At 43.4% G+C, this 20056-nt stretch overlaps 1 protein-coding gene, 1 long non-coding RNA gene and 1 other non-coding gene across 7 annotated transcripts in view; 2 read left to right on the top strand and 1 right to left on the bottom strand.

Moving 5' to 3' along the window:
- The window catches only part of elp3 (elongator acetyltransferase complex subunit 3), a 147886-nt gene extending 129814 nt beyond the window's left edge, over nucleotides 1-18072 (bottom strand). For 4 of the 5 annotated variants that reach the window (XR_011340272.1, XM_069885912.1, XM_069885911.1 and 1 more), the window contains exon 1: nucleotides 17130-17281. Coding sequence is in view for 2 of the 5 variants with exons in the window: in XM_069885912.1 (XP_069742013.1) it covers nucleotides 17130-17151 (22 nt within the window). In the remaining 3 variants the exon portion in view is untranslated. Of the gene's footprint in view, nucleotides 1-17129; nucleotides 17282-17999 lie in introns of those variants that run through there. The other variant, XM_069885914.1, reaches the window with a different exon arrangement.
- LOC138737977 (5S ribosomal RNA) lies at nucleotides 14254-14372 on the top strand. Its single transcript, XR_011341406.1, has one exon. It is a non-coding gene; the product is annotated as a 5S ribosomal RNA (ribosomal RNA).
- Nucleotides 16200-19149, top strand: LOC138736416 (uncharacterized). The gene is made up of 3 exons (XR_011340274.1): nucleotides 16200-16354; nucleotides 17663-17785; nucleotides 17894-19149. It is a non-coding gene; the product is annotated as an uncharacterized lncRNA (long non-coding RNA).
- Nucleotides 19150-20056: the final 907 nt, after the last annotated feature.

A 20056-nucleotide genomic window follows, 5' to 3' on the forward strand; every position in this document is an offset into this window, starting at 1 on the left:
TAGCCGAATTAAATTCTTTTCGACGTTTAATTACAGCCTGGCTCAAATCTGCATAAAAAAAGACTATTATTCTTAACAAGCAAAGGACCCTGATTACATCTAGCATTCTGTACTGCAAGTCTTAAAATCAATTTTTGATCCTGATAATGCAAACATCGAATCAGAACAGATCGTGACACTTGACCCAGAAGTGGTTTCCTTCTTATTGATCAATGAGCTCTGTCCAGTTCCAAACCATTCGGAAAGTAAGTTTTGAATAGTTCTGCCAGGGGGAGGTGTCTTCCCACATCTTCTCCCTATGCCATCACACCATGCACTCCCGACCTCTTTAAACTCAGTGACAGGGCACTCCAATGGACACAACCGTTGGAGCATCCAGGCAACCAAAGCAGCACTAGCAGAGGCCACCTCTATGGTCCATCCAGACTCTTCCTCTCCCCCACCCCTTACAACAGATGCAGCGGACAGAGCAGTCGACATGGTACTGGAGCAGTGGCGCCCCTGGCTTTCTTCAACAAACATCTCCGGACACCAGAACTTAAGTACAGTGCGTTCAATCGCAAATTGATGGCCCTGTACCTGGCAATATGACATTTCCACTACAGGTTAGAAGGAAGGGTCTTCATCACCTACACAGACAACAAACCATTCACCCATGCAGTCAGCAACGTTTTGGACCAGTGGTTGGCGAGGCAACAACGACCCTCTCCTACATTTCTGAGTATACAACGGACATTCACCACATCGCAGGCAAATCCAACAAGCTGTCCAGACTGGCCATTGCTGCTTCTTCAGGAGGGCTCGATGATGATCAGCTAGCTAAAGACCAATCAGAAGATGCAGGCGTCCAGGCCTACCAGACCGCCATCACCAGCCAGAAGGTTAGCGATTTCTGTACTTCACCGGGGAGCTCAACTTTACTGTACGACATGTCCACAGGCTTTTCCAAACCCATCCTACCCCCAACCTGGGGACAGCAGGAGTTCAACCAAATTCAAGGTTTGTCACACCCTTCCTTAAGGTCCACGGTCCCCCTGCTGTCCGACAAGTTCATGTGGCTCAGCCTCCACTGTGATATAACCCTGTGGGCTAAGACTTGTTTGGACTGCCAACGCAGTTAGCAAACAGAGTTTCGACCTGGTGCAACACCATTTTGACCATGTGCATGTGGACATATTCTGCCCACTCCCTCTGAGCTAAGGTATGTGGTATTTATTCCCAGTAATCAGCCATTTAACCTGTTGGCTGGAAGTAATAACCCTGCCCATATGCGACACAGAGACTTGCGTCAGAGCTCTCTTGTCCACTTAGGTCGCACGCTTTGGAGTCTGGACCCACATCACCTCAGACGTGAACTGGGCCCCTCGGTCCTCACTCTAAGCCAATCTAGCCAAGTTCTATGGCATCCAATTACACCACACCACAGCCTTACCATCCTCAGGCAAACGGCCTCATCAAACGTTTCCACCGTCACCTGAAAGCAGCCCTGAAAGCTCGACTACAAGGCCCAAATTATATGGACAAACTCCCATGGGAGCTGTTAGGAATTCGCACAGCACCAAAAGAAGACCTACCAGCCTCATCTGCCGAGATGGTGTATGGCTCCCCACTTACCATCCCAGGGAACATTTATTTCAACCCTCCTGGCCAACAGCCCACTGCTCTAGATGTCCTCCAGCAACTGAGGGGATGAATGGGGAAACAAAAACCTCTGCCACCTTCCCGACACGGTTCTCCACCCTGCTACATCAGAACGAACCTGCAGTCCACCAAATTGGTTTTCGTTCAGAGGACAGCAAAGGACACCCCTACAATGACCCTTCGAAGGACCATTCAAGTTGTTGCAGCACAACAGTGTAATTTTGACCTTGGACACTGGCGAGCGGCAGGACAGGTTTACTATTGACCGCCTCAAGGCAGTAGTAGATCTAAACTCAGGCCAGACCGCCTCAGATCCCCAAGTCAGACACAGAGGCCACCCGCCCAAAGACAGTACGATGACTTGCTCAAAGGACGGCAGCAATTCTTGGGGGTGAGGGGAGGTGATGCAGCGGGCCAAGCGACCACGCAGTTAGGCAGGCCGAATCACCGCCCAAGTCGCCCAACACAAGATGGCGTGGGCCCCCCTTCCCTCCTGAGAAGCCTGCAGTTGGCTACATGCATTGCCTGGGGAATGGTGCCACTACCTGGTTGCATGTCGTTGAACAGGTAGCAACACGCTGATGTCACTCCCCAAGGCCAGCACAACCCTCACAGAAAGTGGGTGGTCCCCTCAAGCAGCATGAGGAATTCAAAATAAAGTTCAGTTACTGGTTCACATCGTGCTGTATGGACGTCTTCCGTTTTGGTAGCGCTGCCATTAGGAGATGCTACAATAGGTCTATATAAGGTTTTAAATGGGGCCTTGATTTTTTTTTGACAACCCTAATAATAGCTTTTGAAAGAGAGTCTGGGAGAGTCTGAATCTTCACTGCCTGGTCTAGCACATCCAATATCAACAGCTCCCATCCTCCCCCAGACACTTATTAGCCTTCTTCTCTTGTGAAAGGGGCATCTAACTTCATCTGTTCTCTCACCTCTAATTATGGAAGCTCAACATTTGCTAGAAACTCGCCCATCTAATTATCATCTAATAATGCTGATTTATATAATATTGTCTAAAAATATCACTAATCTTTCTGATTGTACTTTAGAATGTTGACTTCTGTTTTAATTGTATTTATCATCCTCAACAACTCTTCTGACTTCTCTTGCCAAGACAAAACCTTGCGTGCTTGTTCTTCTAATTCATAATATTTTTGCTTACTTTTTAAAAATTTCCCCATTTTATATATTTATAATGTGTTCTCTCTCAATTTTTTATTCTTCAAGTCTATACTTTTCTTGTAAACCCTCTGATATTCTTTCTCCAGTTTTGTTATCTCTTTCTCCAAACGATCCAATTCTGCAATATATTCTCTTTTAAGATTTCTTGTACAAGAAATAATTTACCCTCTCAGATCTTCTTGGCTTGGCTTTGCGGACGAAGATTTTTTCTTCTTTGGCTTGGCTTCGCGGACGAAGATTTATGGAGGGGGTAAAAAGTCCACGTCAGCTGCAGGCTCGTTTGTGGCTGACAAGTCCGATGCGGGACAGGCAGACACGATTGCAGCGGTTGCAAGGGAAAATTGGTTGGTTGGGGTTGGGTGTTGGGTTTTTCCTCCTTTGCCTTTTGTCAGTGAGGTGGGCTCTGCGGTCTTCTTCAAAGGAGGTTGCTGCCCGCCAAACTGTGAGGCGCCAAGATGCACGGTTTGAGGCGTTATCAGCCCACTGGCGGTGGTCAATGTGGCAGGCACCAAGAGATTTCTTTAGGCAGTCCTTGTAACTTTTCTTTGGTGCACCTCTGTCACGGTGGCCAGTGGAGAGCTCGCCATATAATACGATCTTGGGAAGGCGATGGTCCTCCATTCTGGAGACGTGACCCATCCAGCGCAGCTGGATCTTCAGCAGCGTGGACTCGATGCTGTCGACCTCTGCCATCTCGAGTACTTCGACGTTAGGGGTGTAAGCGCTCCAATGAATGTTGAGGATGGAGCGGAGACAACGCTGGTGGAAGCGCTCTAGGAGCCGTAGGTGGTGCCGGTAGAGGACCCATGATTCGGAGCTGAACAGGAGTGTGGGTATGACAACGGCTCTGTATACACTTATCTTTGTGAGGTTTTTCAGTTGGTTGTTTTTCCAGACTCTTTTGTGTAGTCTTCCAAAGGCGCTATTTGCCTTGGCGAGTCTGTTGTCTATCTCATTGTCGATCCTTGCATCTGATGAAATGGTGCAGCCGAGATAGGTAAACTGGTTGACGGTTTTGAGTTTTGTGTGCCCGATGGAGATGTGGGGGGGCTGGTAGTCATGGTGGGGAGCTGGCTGATGGAGGACCTCAGTTTTCTTCAGGCTGACTTCCAGGCCAAACATTTTGGCAGTTTCCGCAAAGCAGGACGTCAAGCGCTGAAGAGCTGGCTCTGAATGGGCAACTAAAGCGGCATCATCTGCAAAGAGTAGTTCACGGACAAGTTTCTCTTGTGTCTTGGTGTGAGCTTGCAGGCGCCTCAGATTGAAGAGACTGCCATCCGTGCGGTACCGGATGTAAACAGCGTCTTCATTGTTGGGGTCTTTCATGGCTTGGTTCAGCATCATGCTGAAGAATATTGAAAAGAGGGTTGGACGAAGATTTAAGGAGGGGGTAAATGTCCACGTCAGCTGCAGGCTCGTTTGTGGCTGACAAGTCCGATGCGGGACAGGCAGACACGGTTGCAGCGGTTGCAGGGGAAAATTGGTTGGTTGGGGTTGGGTTTTTCCTCCTTTGTCTTTTGTCAGTGAGGTGGGCTCTGCGGTCTTCTTCAAAGGAGGTTGCTGCCCGCCGAACTGTGAGGCGCCAAGATGCACGGTTTGAGGCGATATCAGCCCACTGGCGGTGGTCAATGTGGCAGGCACCAAGAGATTTCTTTAGGCAGTCCTTGTACCTCTTCTTTGGTGCACCTCTGTCACGGTGGCCAGTGGAGAGCTCGCCATATAACACGATCTTGGGAAGGCGATGGTCCTCCATTCTGGAGACGTGACCCACCCAGCGCAGCTGGATCTTCATCAGCATGGACTCTCAGATAAACTTTAAAGATATCCCATATCAAAAAGCTGTTATCGGTGGAAGTGAGATTTCTCTCACAAAATAGTTCTGTCTCCTAATAAACTCACAAATGTCTGTCTTTTTCAAAAACGTGGCATTAAGACGCTATCTGTATACATCTTATTTTTTCCACTATCACAATGGTTAAGGTTAATGGTGAATGGTCTAATAGCCTCACCAAGTATTCAATTTTTACCACTCTGCTTTTCAACTGTGCAGACATCAAAGATAAATCAATTCTTCTCTGTGAGTCATAGACCCTTGAGTAGAACGAGTAGTCTCTCTCTGTGGGATTGAGCTACCTCCAGATATCAATCAGATTTAAATCCTTCATAAATGATAGCATTGCTTTTGAGGCCTTCAGCCTTGTTACCATTCTCGTTGATTTACCCAATATCGGATCCAAACAGAAATTAAATCCCCCTGACCAATATGGTTTACTCTCTGCTACTTTTAAAAAGATATCCTTCATAAAAGCTTCATCGCCATAATTTGAAGTGTAAATTTCTGCATAAGTTTTACGATGTGCCACTACAAACCTTCCAGCTTGGTCAATCAATACATCTTCTACTATTATTGGTACATTTTTGTTAATTAAAACTGCTACTACTCTCGCTTTTGAACCAAAAGAAGTAAATATTACTTGCACCACCCATCCTCTTTTTAATTTAACATGTTCCGATTTAGTAAGATGTTTCTCCTTCATGAAAACTACATCTGCCTTCAGTTTTTAAAAAAAAGTGTGCAAAGACCCTTTTCACCGTCCCATTTAGGCCATTAACATTCAGATTAATAAACGTTAACATTCTATCCATACTAGTTCTTAAACAAATATTTTTCAGCAATAAAACATTTTAATTTTTTCAAGTAATAGTGATCTTTCCCCTTTAACAAACATATATAGTACCCCTGCTCTGACAGTGACGTAAACAGAAAAATCCCAGAAGCCCATGAAAAAAAGCCCACAAATCTTCCAAGCACCATCTCGCAAAACTGCTCCTCTCCTGGCACCACTATCCCTTTTTCACCAGCATCTCCACCCTGCTAGTATTTTTTTACCAAGTTCTCACTCTTTCTTGAGCTCTCCAAGCAAATTTCAATAACATTTAACAATAAATACACAAGACAGTTCAAGAAATACACTTTTTACTTGGTCCCATTGTAACATTCTTCTTAATCTTGTTTAATATCTTTACATAATCTTCATTGAAATTATTCCACTTCTTTTGTCTTGATAAAACGCCAATTGCTATTCCTTACTTTGACCTTCAGAATCGCAGGATATAGAGTATTTTATATTCTTTGACCACAATTTCCTTTTTACATCATAGTCCTTCCTTTTTTTAATCAAAGTTGGGCTAAAGTCTTGAAAGAATAACACCTTTCCGCTATCGATCTCAAGCGGGCCATTGTGTTGCTTAGAATAATCAAATACTACTCCCAAAACCGCTTCCCGTTTCGAGTAACTCAAAAGTCTTACCAGGACCAGCCGTAGCTGCAGCTCATCAGATCTTCTGGGTCTGATGTGCCCTTTCTATTTGTTGTTTTAAGTTGAATTTATTTTCTCCCAACATTCATGGATCCATGTTTCAAAGAAATTCACCAGATCTCTCCCTTTGTTCCCTTCCTTCAAACCAATAATCCAAACATTATTGGGTCTGCTAAAATTCTCCGTTTGATTGATCTTGTCCAGCATAGTTTGCTTATCCAAGCCTTCAGCTTTTCTTGCATTTTAACCATCGACTTCCACTTGGCCCATTTGTTGCATTAAATCATCAATTGCCTCTTTAATTTCAGTCATCTTCTCATACATATCTCTCATTGCAGTTTCAGCGCCCATGAAACGAGTGCATAAAGTCTCCATCTTATCCAGGATTATATTCAGGTCTCGTGGTGGCCCCCCAGCACTGCTCCACTCCCCTTCAGGCTTTCACTTGATGTTCTTTGCTGAGTCAATGTCTGTTCCGATTTTGTTTTTTGCTGTCATGGCTTCTTAATGATCATTTTGTCATTCACAGTGGAAAAAAAATCTTAATTTTAAACCATCTTTTTAATACTCTTCACGACGAGCTCATCCAAGACACATTGGACTAGATCCTTTGCATGGCCACACCTCCCTTACCTCTTTCCTGATAGCAGCAGTGAGAACAGAGCATGTGCTGGGTGGTCTGGATCCTTGATGATTGCTGCTGCTACCCTATAGCAGCGTTCCCTGTAGATGTTTTCAGTAGTGGGGAGGATTTTGCCTGTGATATCCTGAGGTGTATCCACTACCTTTTACAGGGCTTTACACTCATGGGTGTTGGTGTCCCCATACCAGACCGTGATGTAGCTGGTCAGCACACTTTCCACCACACATTTTCAGAAATTTCCCAGTGTTTCTAGTGTCATATTAAACCTCTGCCAACTCCTGATGAAGTAGAGGTGCTGACATGCTTTTTCATGATGCCCTTAGTGTGTTTGGACCGGGAAAAAATCCTCCACAATAGTACTCCCAAGAACTTTTCCCCCAATGATCACTGGATTATATACCTCTGGTTTTCCCTTCCTGAAGTCAACAATCAGCTCCTTACTTTTGGTGACTGAGTGCAAGGTTGTTGTTGGTGCACCATTTGGCCACCTCCCTCCTATATGCTGACTCTTTATTTATTCCTCCCACCTCGGTGGTATTGTCGGGAAATTTGTATATGGTGTTACCGTCGTACCATGCCACACAGTCGTAGGTGTAAATGAGTAGAGCAGGGAGCCCTGTGGTGCTCCAGTACTGATGGAGATTGTGGAGATGTTCTTGCCAATCCTCACTGATTGTAATCTGGAGGTGAGAAAATTCATGATCCAATTACACAGTGGGGCATGTAGACCCAGGCCTTGGAGGTTGCCTATTTTTGAGGGGATGATGGTGTTAAATGTCCAGTGTTCCAGGGCTTTGTGTAGAGCCAGTGAAATAGCATCCACTGTAGACCTGTTGCTACAATAGGCGAACTGGAATATATCCATGTCACATATCCGTCTCACTGCTTAGACAGGAGCGGATATGCTTCAATTCCAGCCTTTCAAAAAGCCATCACTTTTGATGCAAGTGCTACATGGCACATAGTCATTAAAGCAGGTTACTAAACTTTTCTTGGGCACCAATGTGAATGATTCTATTTTTGAGTCATCCAGAAATTACAATTATTAAGGAAAAGCATGTCTTATTTAAGTTCCTTGCATTTAATCCAGGGTTTCAAAAAGTCACAGCCATGCATATATTAGCATTTTAACTAACCATTTGAAGACACTTTAAATTCCACACTATTAAACAGGTTTGCGGCTTTCGCGCAAACAGAGGAACCACTGACATGGTCTTTGCCCTCAGACAGCTCCAAGAAAAGTGCAGAGAACAAAACAAAGGACTCTACATCACCTTTGTTGACCTCACCAAAGCCTTTGACACCGTGAGCAGGAAAGGGCTTTGGCAAATACTAGAGCGCATCGGATGTCCCCCAAAGTTCCTCAACATGATTATCCAACTGCACGAAAACCAACAAGGTCGGGTCAGATACAGCAATGAGCTCTCTGAACCCTTCTCCATTAACAATGGCGTGAAGCAAGGCTGTGTTCTCGCACTAACCCTCTTTTCAATCTTCTTCAGCATGATGCTGAACCAAGCCATGAAAGACCCCAACAATGAAGACGCTGTTTACATCCGGTACCGCACGGATGGCAGTCTCTTCAATCTGAGGCGCCTGCAAGCTCACACCAAGACACAAGAGAAACTTGTCCGTGAACTACTCTTTGCAGATGATGCCGCTTTAGTTGCCCATTCAGAGCCAGCTCTTCAGCGCTTGACGTCCTGCTTTGCGGAAACTGCCAAAATGTTTGGCCTGGAAGTCAGCCTGAAGAAAACTGAGGTCCTCCATCAGCCAGCTCCCCACCATGACTACCAGCCCCCCCACATCTCCATCGGGCACACAAAACTCAAAACGGTCAACCAGTTTACCTATCTCGGCTGCACCATTTCATCAGATGCAAGGATCGACAATGAGATAGACAACAGACTCGCCAAGGCAAATAGCGCCTTTGGAAGACTACACAAAAGAGTCTGGAAAAACAACCAACTGAAAAACCTCACAAAGATAAGTGTATACAGAGCCGTTGTCATACCCACACTCCTGTTCAGCTCCGAATCATGGGTCCTCTACCGGCACCACCTACGGCTCCTAGAGCGCTTCCACCAGCGTTGTCTCCGCTCCATCCTCAACATCCATTGGAGCGCTTACACCCCTAACGTCGAAGTACTCGAGATGGCAGAGGTCGACAGCATCGAGTCCACGCTGCTGAAGATCCAGCTGCGCTGGATGGGTCACGTCTCCAGAATGGAGGACCATCGCCTTCCCAAGATCGTATTATATGGCGAGCTCTCCACTGGCCACCGTGACAGAGGTGCACCAAAGAAAAGGTACAAGGACTGCCTAAAGAAATCTCTTGGTGCCTGCCACATTGACCACCGCCAGTGGGCTGATAACGCCTCAAACCGTGCATCTTGGCGCCTCACAGTTTGGCGGGCAGCAACCTCCTTTGAAGAAGACCGCAGAGCCCACCTCACTGACAAAAGGCAAAGGAGGAAAAACCCAACACCCAACCCCAACCAACCAATTTTCCCTTGCAACCGCTGCAATCGTGTCTGCCTGTCCCGCATCGGACTTGTCAGCCACAAACGAGCCTGCAGCTGACGTGGACTTTTTACCCCCTCCATAAATCTTCGTCCGCGAAGCCAAGCCAAAGAAAAAAAAATTAAACAGGTTGACAGGAGAGTTAACACTTTCCAATCTAACAGAACATGTCAAAGTTGTGGCTCCATTCATAAACATCCCCCTCCCCCACCCCCCAGCAAAAAAATGTCTTCCAGTTCAAGATGGCTTGTCAAAGCTAATACAAAAGGCATAGGTTTCACATACCAGAATCAGGCACCAACAAAGTTACCCTTCCTTTCTGTGTTTTAAACATTCAATAAATTCTCCAGACTAATGATTAGCATGCGATAATTAAAACTTAAACCCCACGCACACAAGACACAGATGTTCAAGATGTATTAAAAGCAAATCTACTCGACATTACTTCAACTGTTTTTAAGACATGAAACTTTAACAATATCAATTGTACATATGGGTAAGTGATTGACAACAATGATTTACATTTCTTAAAAGAACACAACATATGTTAACAAGAAATTATAACAATATGCCTCAAACTAATTCAAAGAGATATGCTTATCAACTTATGAGATATGCCACAAAAAAAATGCCTTATATACTGTACCATTTCATGGTGATCTTTGAGTGAGGTTCGGTATTGACTAAGGTGATCCTGTCTCACTCCCGCTAGTGTAATTTAATAAACCTGTGTTGCATCCTCTATGGTTCTGCCGTGTATTTTCTATCTTGACAGCACAAATTGACTATCACACCAGTATGATTGATACCTGTTTGAAACCAGTGGGTACCACACCCTGCTGGAGTGAGATATTGAAGATATCCCTAAATACATTGGTATGTTGGTCAATGTAGATTTTTAATACTTGGCCAGGAACTCCATCCGGACCGGATGCTTTCCTTGGATTCACTCTCCTAAAGAGACTACAAACGTCACCTCAGATACAGACAAGATGGGGTCATTAGAAGGCATGGGGACGTCGAGGGGTAGTTCTTCGCTGTCGTCAAATCAGACATAGAAGGCATTGAATTCCTCTGGGAGCGAAGCATTGCTGTCTGCTACTTCACCAGATTTGGTTTTGTGGCAAGTTATTGCATTTAGGTCCTGCCACAGCTGTCGAGTGCCCCTTGTAGTTTCCATTTTCATCCAGAATTTCCACTTCGCCCACACAGGTCATACCTGCTTCTTCTATAATCGATCTGGATCTCTGGACTTAAATGCTTGCAATCTGGCTCTCAGTAGATTCCAGATTTAATTTTTCATCCAGGGCCTCTGGTTGGGGAAATATCCTGAATAATTTGGAAGGGATACACTCATCAACAGCTGTTTTGATAAAGTCTGTGACAGCCCTGGTGTAAGCATTCAGATCCTCAGCTGACTGCTTGAGCACTGCCTAATCTGCTGACTCGAGGAAGTCCTGTAACTATTATTCTTCAGCCTCCTATGACCACCTTCTAGACCACCATCAAGACTATTTGCTCAATTATTAGTGTTCCACCTACTCACTGGGCTCCGGGGATTCTCAATTTCCTTTGAATATCAGCAATAACTAATTTAAATTTAGACATACAGCACGGTAACAGGCCCTTTCAGCCCATAAACCCGTGCTACCAAATTACACCCAATTCACCTACAACCCTGGTACATTTTGAAAAGTGAGAGGAAACCAAAGTCCCTGGTGAAAACCCATGCAGACATGGGAAGAACGTACAAACTCCTTAGAGTAAGTGAAGGATTCGAACTCCAGTCCTGATTATTGATGCCTTAAAAACACTGTGAATACTGCCATGTCAACCCTGCCACCCAAATCTCTCACCATTTAACAAATACTCAATTTTCCGCACCAAACCGGAAACCTCATGATTTTCCATATTTATATTCCACCTTCCACATCTTCATTCACTTAGTTAACTTGACCATATTCCCTTGAAATCTCATAACATCATCCTATATATGTATAGTCCATCTAACTATGTCATCAACACACTTGGAAACCTGGAACGCTGTTCACAACCAAATAGTTGATATGCAGTAAAACCCCTGGTATTCAGCACGTATGAGGATTGGTAGATGCCAGATAAATGAATTTTCCGGTTGCTTGAGACGTACTCTTACAATGTCTAACTAATAAACCTGAATTGAGAATAAAAAGTTTAAAAGACAAAAATACAACTTTACCCTGAACAAACTTCACTTGCATGAACATAAACCTTAAAGCATTTTACTTTATTTTCAGTCACGTTCTTTGAAAACATTTAACCATCGCTGCATCTGCAGTTTCCTCCTCCTCGGAGCCACCCAAAAGATGAATAATAACATTATAGATAATTAACTATTCCCCTCCCCCAAGTTTACAGATAAAACCTCTGACTGGGGCAACTCTTATTAACCAGGGTTAAGGAGACACCCAAATGACAAGCAGCATCGACCAGCAAAGCATGACCAAGGCATTCAGCTGGCTGAATATTTGCTCCCATCTTCAAAGGTTTGTGCTACAGTAGAGAACATTTATCTTTTACAATTTTAAACTCTTCTATTTTTACTTTTAATTTTATCTTTTTTTTTTAATTATTTCCTCAATTCTTTTGTTGGTTGTGGGAAAGTTCAGTGGGTTCAAAGAGGAATGTCTGGACACAGGCCAAACAGAGGAAGGATCTTTATGAAAACAGAGGCAAGGGGATTGCAACAGGGATTAAACACACAAGTACTCTCAATCACAAAACACAGCATAATAAGTGACATCAGACTTAACACTACTAATATTAGCAACTGCTTACACTGATACACAGTGCAAACCAGTCACATTGGACTTAACACTACTGATACTAGCAACTTTGTACAAACGTATAACAACCAAAGATTACAATACACCACCTACCTAACATGAGCATGGCTCCAATGCTATCTAACAGCCTGTGCAGTGCACACTCTACCAAGGATTCCTCCAGCATATCCAGTTTGCGACCTGGAGTGGAGCAGCATTTGTCTCAGGACCGAAGAGCAAAAGTCCACGTGGACTTTATAGTTCAGTAAGCTGGAGGATCCGGCCCAAGTAATCACGAGGTGATTAAAGGGGCAGTGATCAGGTGCGCACCAATGGGTGGGCAGAGTCCAACTTTGATTGGCAGGTGATGCAACTTCCAACTAGGTTCCAGACAGGTTCCATGGCCTGTCACAATCCACACTAGACTGGTGGCTTGAGGTTGCTGGTTGCTTGAATTCTGGATAACAGGGGGTTTACTGTAGTTTGTAGTGCAATTTCAAGCACCGATCCCCGTGATGCTTTATGAGACACAGCCTATCAAGCAGAGCACAATCCGTTTATACCCAACATAAAGCACGAAAGTGTTTAAGGAATTCAGGTCATGTAGTATCCATGGATAGCAAATGGTCATTGTCATTTCAGGCCTGAGCCCCTCTTTTGTGTATTATATTTGTTCTCCAGCATTTGCAGACTTGCTTGTTTTTACCCAATTCCATAGATTCAGAGAAAGAGTTTATGTCAGGGCAGGCTGATTCTGACGCAAAGTTTATAGACCTGTAACTTGAACTCAGATTTTTTTTCTGCAGATAATGATGGACATTTCCAGTATTCTCTTTCATTTAAGATTTCAAACTTCTGTTAGGTTCTGTTTTGCCCAGTTCTAGGATTTCTTCCTCTTTCCTGTTCTCATTCATCTCTGATTTAAACTATCTCAAGACAGGTATGTTGCAATTAGCATGCTTTCACCAGTCCCTCTGAGCTAGGTGTTATGCAGTTTCTTTTGGCCCCCACCTTACTCTGGATCTCTCTGTTCTCTCCCCAACTCTTCCCCCCTTCGCAATTTGCACGTTGCCTTGTTTTTCCTCAATTTGAGGACAGGTCATCAATCTGAAACTTTAACTTCATTTCCCTCTCCACAGATGATGTCCAATCCAATGAGAATTGAGAAATCTGTTATTTTCTTCCTGAACACAATGTTTACTGCATTAATTCAGAATGCAACGTTAACTGCATCCTTCATTCAAAATACATTCTGCTCTCTATTCTTCCCTCTCCAGTACACACTGTACTCCATCAGGCATGTTCCTGCCCACTTAGTAATCTATCCAAAAAGATGGGACTTGCTTTTCATCTTTTTAACCAAAACATTCATTTAAATCCCCTTTGGCATTGCTTTAATAACAGGCTGTAAACCTTAGGAAAAAATGTGTTAATTTCTACTTTCCATTTTTCACCATAGGTAACCCACTGGAAATGGGAAATATTGGAATTGGAAATAACCAGCATGTTTAATAGTGGTTAGTGCAACGCTGTTATCACACCAGTAGCCTGGGTTTGAATCCAGCACTGTCTACAAGGAGTTTATGTGGGTTGTGTGGGTTTCCTCCCACCTTCAAAACGTACAGGGGTTGCTGGTTATAATTGGGCAGCATGGGCTTGTGAGCCAGAAGGCTCTGTTATCGGGCTGTATGTCCAATTTTTTTTAAATTTGCTATTACCTTATCACTGTTAGGCTTACTTTCTGGAGCTCCTTACGTAGAAAGAACACTGGGAGTACATTCACCACACAGGATGCAGCAGTTCAAGATGGTGGCTCACTGGCAATTCATCAGAGTAAATAGGATCAAGCAATGATCGCTGGCCTTGTGAACATCACCCCTGTTTCATTCATGAAAATATCGTAAAACTATGCAGTACTCTAGCTATGGCCTAATTAGTCTTTTGTACTGTTCTTGCATATAATCTCAACTCCGGTAGTCTATGCATGCCTCTGTCTATATAGATGTGCCAGAGTCTTTTTCAACCACATTACTGAAAGGCTATGCTACCTTGGAAGATTTATGGACACGTACTCTTGGAATCCCTCTGACTCTTCAGTGATTGTCAATGCAGTGAAACTCTATTAATCCATTCATCCGCCTACGGCCATACTAGCCTGAAAACGCCCGATCTCGTCTGATCTCGGAAGCTAAGCAGGCTCAGGCCTGGTCAGTACTTGGATGGGAGACCGCCTGGGAATACCAGGTGCCGTATTTTTTTTTAAATTAAAAAAAAATCCATTCATCCATTTCTAAATTGTTGGTGAGCATCTACCTCACCAGGTGATGATTGCCATAACCCTCTCAACCCATCTCAAGCCTGCTTCCCATGCTTCCTTTAAAACTGTGGGGATCCATTTCCTGTAATCCCTTTAAATCATCAGAAAATGTAACATGATTATATATCTAAAAACAGTGAATTAAAATTGTGTGGGGATATTACAAATAATAATATCCAAAACTGCAAAAATCTGTTAGTTCTGTACCATCAATGCTCATATCTTGAACCTTTTCACATCCCTTTTCACAATTACCAGTCAAGCCACAAATGCATTTTTATCCTCTCCTTCCCAAGTGACACCACCAGATTCCAGATGCAGCAATCTCCTCAGCTATTGTTTACAGTGAAAGCTTAGCATCAGAAATTCTCCTTATGCTTGAACCTTTTCTGCCACAGGTTCCACTCATGAAAACAGTCCAAATAAATCACAATCCCTACAAGTAAAGATGCGACAGGAATACCATTTATCATAAGGTACATCATAGACAATAAAATATTGAAAATGCTAATTTTTTAAAAAAATCATTATTTATACAAGTCTTAACAGCAAAACCAAAGGCCTTCAAGACATTTGATAGATGCACATACCAATCATCTTTTCTTGTTTTACTGTCAATTTCTGGGGGATTACCATTGGACAGTAGCTCAAGTGGACAAGCCAAGTAATAAGTGGCTACAAAAGACAGTAGGAAGCTTGTTATTCTGGAGTGTGCAACTCACCTCCTGACTTTCCAAAGCCATTCCACCATGAACAAGACAGATAGAAGTCAGGGATGTGTTTGTATACTCTCCATTTTACTGGATACATCTAGCTCTATCAGCACCCACGAATGTCACTACAACGGTTATATCCAATAGAAATTACACTTTTTCCTGCATTGTGAATATTTACCTACCTATCCTTTATATTTATCTCTTTACATGTTGGGGTAATTTAATATATACTATTTTGGTTATTATTTCCTGCCCATCTCTTCCTGCCTCTCCAAAGCCATCAGTAGGCTGACTTTTGTATTCCTTGTATTTTTATTCAGTAGTATTTCCAGTTTTCTCACCTATCAGTGAGGGAATGACATTACACCTGGCAGATGTCTTATCAAGGAACCAGCAATGTGATTTTCCCATGTTCCTGCTTTCCTTGTACACTTAAGAGGGTATGGGTTCAGTAGTCACTATCAAAGAAACTTAAGCAAATAAGTTCATTAAAAAAAATGACCATTCCATACCAGGTTACATCCTTGTTTATGCTCCACACAAACTTCCTTCCATCTGTTTGCTTCTTGTGTTTATAGTGTCCCCATGAACAGACCCTGATTCATCTTTATGATCTTAAAATAGGTGCAAGGAGCTGAATGGCTTCCTTCTGTTCTATTTATTACGTTCCTTTCTGTCCCTAGATTTTGATAAGGAGGTCATTGTTGAGATTTATTCTCCATCCCTAACTTCCCAATTATGGTTTTTAGACTGTAGGGATGTAACAGAACAATCAACAAAACTTGCCGTGACATGGGCAATCTAAAAAGGAAAGTGTAGGAATATTTAGTCAATTCTTGCATCACGATTTATCCTGCAGGACCCGTACTACTTTTTGGGGTAAGCCTGCAGTCTAAGTCGCACCACAAAACTCACCTCGTGAATTTGATGTCCGGCTGATGATGTGATGATGAGACAACCTGCTCTACTCAAACTCATCCCTCTCCACATCACAGAGGCATTTATGAAATGCATGAATTCATGGTTCATGCGAATAATGCCACGCATAAATCGTTGCTACCTTCAGCATGGTCTGAGGATCGACAGTCATGGATGCCAACACAGTGATATCACACGTCAGACAACAGTTACAGCCACAGGCCACGTTAAAGCACAGGGATTAACGCGCACAGGAACTTAAGGTGTGCAGTGTAAACGAACAAAAAGTGAGTAATTATTTTAATTTATGTTAATTTTTTCTGACATTTAGGTCTAAAAACCCTAATGACACAGTTAAGAGTTATCCACATATGGGACTTCACTGAACCAGAAATGTTTTACAGATATAGAACCATAGAACATTGCAGCACAGAATCAGATCCCCTTCAGCCCTTCTAGTCTGTGTGCTGAATCTTTTTTTTTTGCCTCGCCCTATTGATCTGCATCCAGTCCTATCTATGCAGGTTGTCGCCGGGGGTGGGAGAGGAGGCATCCGGGGGCATTGCTCCCCCCCATACAGTCACGGCCGTCAGACCTGACCCCCACCCCCCACTCTCTCCCGCGTCACTAGCGTCTAGGTTGATGCACTCTAGTAACTCTGTACCAGCACCCCCCCCCCCCCCGTGTGTGTGTGTGTGAAGAAGTTCCCCCTAAACTTTTCCCCCCATGTCCTCAGGTGAGATACAAACCAATCCTCAGTGGAAAAAGCCCAATTATATTTACCCTTGTACTTTTAAATACCTCTATGAAACCTCCCCTCATTCTTCTGCACTGCAGCTCGGTCAATAATTCAAATATGTGGTATATCACTTCTGTTTACGGATTAATTACATCTCAACTCCTCAGATGACACTTCCACCAAAGAGCCAGCGACAAGAGTTGAACAGGGAGCCGGGCCGGGAGCAGAGTTGGGAGGGAGGCGCCCCACAGGCCCCGTGGCCCCCACTCCCGATCTCTCTCCCCCTGCCCCCGGTCTGCACCCAAGCTCGGGCAAACACCGACCTTTCTTGCGTGGCTTCCCCATGGCCGCTTCAGAACCCTGCGCGGCCGCGGGGAACTGAGAACTCCCTCTTCGGCACCGTCGCCCAAGATCGCGACCAACAGCGGCGAGCGGAGCCAAAGCTGCCGGGTTCCTGGTCACGTGCGCCCATCTCCTATCGCGGGGGGGGGGGCGTGGAACGTTTGAGACATCAGGGGCGTAATTGGCGGGAGGGCTACAGGTAGGCGGGGCTGGATTTGCTCAGCCAACCACAGGGCACGAGTTCCAACGCTGGGCAAGACTGGCGCACGGTGAGTGCCATCTCCTCATTGCAGGAACGACTCGCCAAATCCATCTTCCAAACTCAGGACCCCACCATCAAAACGGGACACCGATATTCACAGGTTCCCCTCCAAGTTGCCCATTATCCTGACCTTGAGATATACAATGTTTCTTCCCCCCCCCCCCCTTTCTGTGCCCCTGTGTTCCACAGTTTTAAATTTGTAATCAAAAAATTCGCATGGGATTAAAGTGCACACTCCGGATTTTATTGCAGGTTATTTGTCTACAATTTATTTTGGCCATGTAGAAACCACAGCACTTCTTGTACAGAGACCCGTATTTCAGGGCATTATAATGATTGGGACATTTGACTTCACAAGTGTTTGTGATTACTCAGGTATGTCTAATTGCTTCATTGGTTCAGGTATAAGAGAGCCAGGCTTGCTTCTAAGCTTTTGATCACCTTTGGAGTCTAAATTACCATTTTTTTCAATATGATCGCCAGAGCTGTGCCAATGAAAGCCAAAGAAGCCACTAAGAACTGAAAAAGAATAATAAAACAGTAAGAGAAATTGCCCAAACTTTAGGATGATCAAAATCAACTGCTCTACCTGCTCAACACCCTTGATTGTGTGGCAAGACACAATTCAAGTTCCTGCTACAAATTTGCTAATGACACTGTAGCAGCTCACAGGATACTTAATCAAACCGGCTCGGGTGATGACATGACATCACAATGCGATGACGTCGTTTGGCACTTTGAATAAAAAAGCAGCACGTGCCTGTTTGAGTAAACTACTTTTACTGAACTTTGACTTGACTACGTCTGGTCATTTTCTTGTTCTTCATTTCATGCTGTGACACAGTTGCTCAAACACCATGGTCATCAGCAGAATCACAGATGGCAATGAGGAAGCATACAGGAGGGAGATTGATCAGCTGGTTGAGTGCTGTTACAACAACAACCTTGCACTCAATGTTAGCAAAACCAAGGAGATGATTGTGGACTTCAGGAAGGGGAAATCAAGGAAACATGAACCAGTACTCATCAAGGGGTCAGCAGCGGAAAGGGTTAAGAACTTCAAATTCCTGGATGTCACCATCTCTGAAGATCTGTCCTGGGGCTTCCGTGTCATGAAGTTGGCTCACCAGCGGCTATACTTCATGAGGACTTTGAGAGATTTGGCATGTCAGCAAAGACTCTTGCAAATTTCTGCAAGAGCAATCTGACTGGTTGCATCACTGTCTGCTATGGAGGTGCCTATGCACAGGATAGGAAAAGGCTACAGAGGGTTGTAAATGGAGCCAGAGCCATCATGGGCATCGGTCTTCACTCTATCGAGGACATCTACAAGAGGCAGTGTCTTCAGAAAGGAGCCTGATGACAAATATGGGCCAATGAACCACAGACACTACCACACTTTCTCTTTTTCTGCACTAATTTATATATATATTTTTATCAATGTGATTTATAGCAATTCTGCACATGTGATGCTGCTGCAAAGAAACAAATTTCAGGACATGTTTTTTTTTATTTTTTTTATTTTTCACACTATGAACCATACTGACCAACATACAAACATTTTTCTCTTGAATATATAGTGTCATTTTATCCCCTTTTCCCCCCTCCCTTCCCTCCCTCCCTCACCCCCCTCCCCATTTATTCAAAGTTCAGTCTATATGATACATTAAACCCGTTAAACAATGTCATCACTTAATAAAAATAAACAAGGAATTTGTGTCTTCTCCTTTTACATACTGGGTCAGTTCATTTCGTTGTCTTCTCCTTCTGTCATTTTAGGGGGTGGAGGTCCATGGTAGGATTTCTCTATTGTGTTTCATGTACGGTTCCCATATTTGTTCGAATATTGTGAAGTTATTTCTAAAATTATATGTTATTTTTTCTAATGGAATACATTTATTTATTTCTATGTACCATTGCTGTATTCTCAGGCTATCTTCTAATTTCCAGGTTGACATTATACATTTTTTTGCTACAGCTAGGGCTATCATAATAAATCTTTTTTGTGCTCCAATCAAATCGAGTCCAAGTTCTTTATTTCTTATATTACTTAAAAGGAAGATCTCTGGGTGTTTTGGTATGTTGCTTTTAATACCTGGTTTAGATCTTCCCAAAATTTTTTCACTTTCTCACATGCCCAAATTGAATGTACTGTTGTTCCCATTTCCATCTTACAGTGAAAACATCTATCTGATACTGTTGGGTCCCATTTATTTAACTTTTGGGGTGTGATGTATAGCCTGTGTAACCAATTATATTGTATCATGCGTAATCTCGTGTTTATTGTATTTCTCATAGTTCCGGAGCATAGCTTTTCCCATGTTTCATTCTTTATCTTTATGTTTAGATCTTGTTCCCATTTTTGTTTAGGTTTACAGTTTGTTTCCTTGTTCTCCTTTTCTTGCAGTTTGATGTACATGTTTGTTATAATTTTTTTAATTATTATTGTGTCTGTAATCACATATTCAAAATTGCTTCCTTCTGGTAAGCTCAGGCTTTTCCCAATTTGTCCTTTAAGAAGGTTTTCAGTTGGTGGTATGCAAACATTGTATCGTGAGTTATATTATATTTGTCCCTCATTTGTTCAAAATATAATAATTTATTTCCTGAAAAACAATTTTCTATTCTTTTGATCCCTTTTCTTTC

The sequence above is a fragment of the Narcine bancroftii genome, chromosome 6, assembly GCF_036971445.1.
Source record: "Narcine bancroftii isolate sNarBan1 chromosome 6, sNarBan1.hap1, whole genome shotgun sequence".
In the NCBI taxonomy this organism is placed as follows: domain Eukaryota; kingdom Metazoa; phylum Chordata; class Chondrichthyes; order Torpediniformes; family Narcinidae; genus Narcine; species Narcine bancroftii.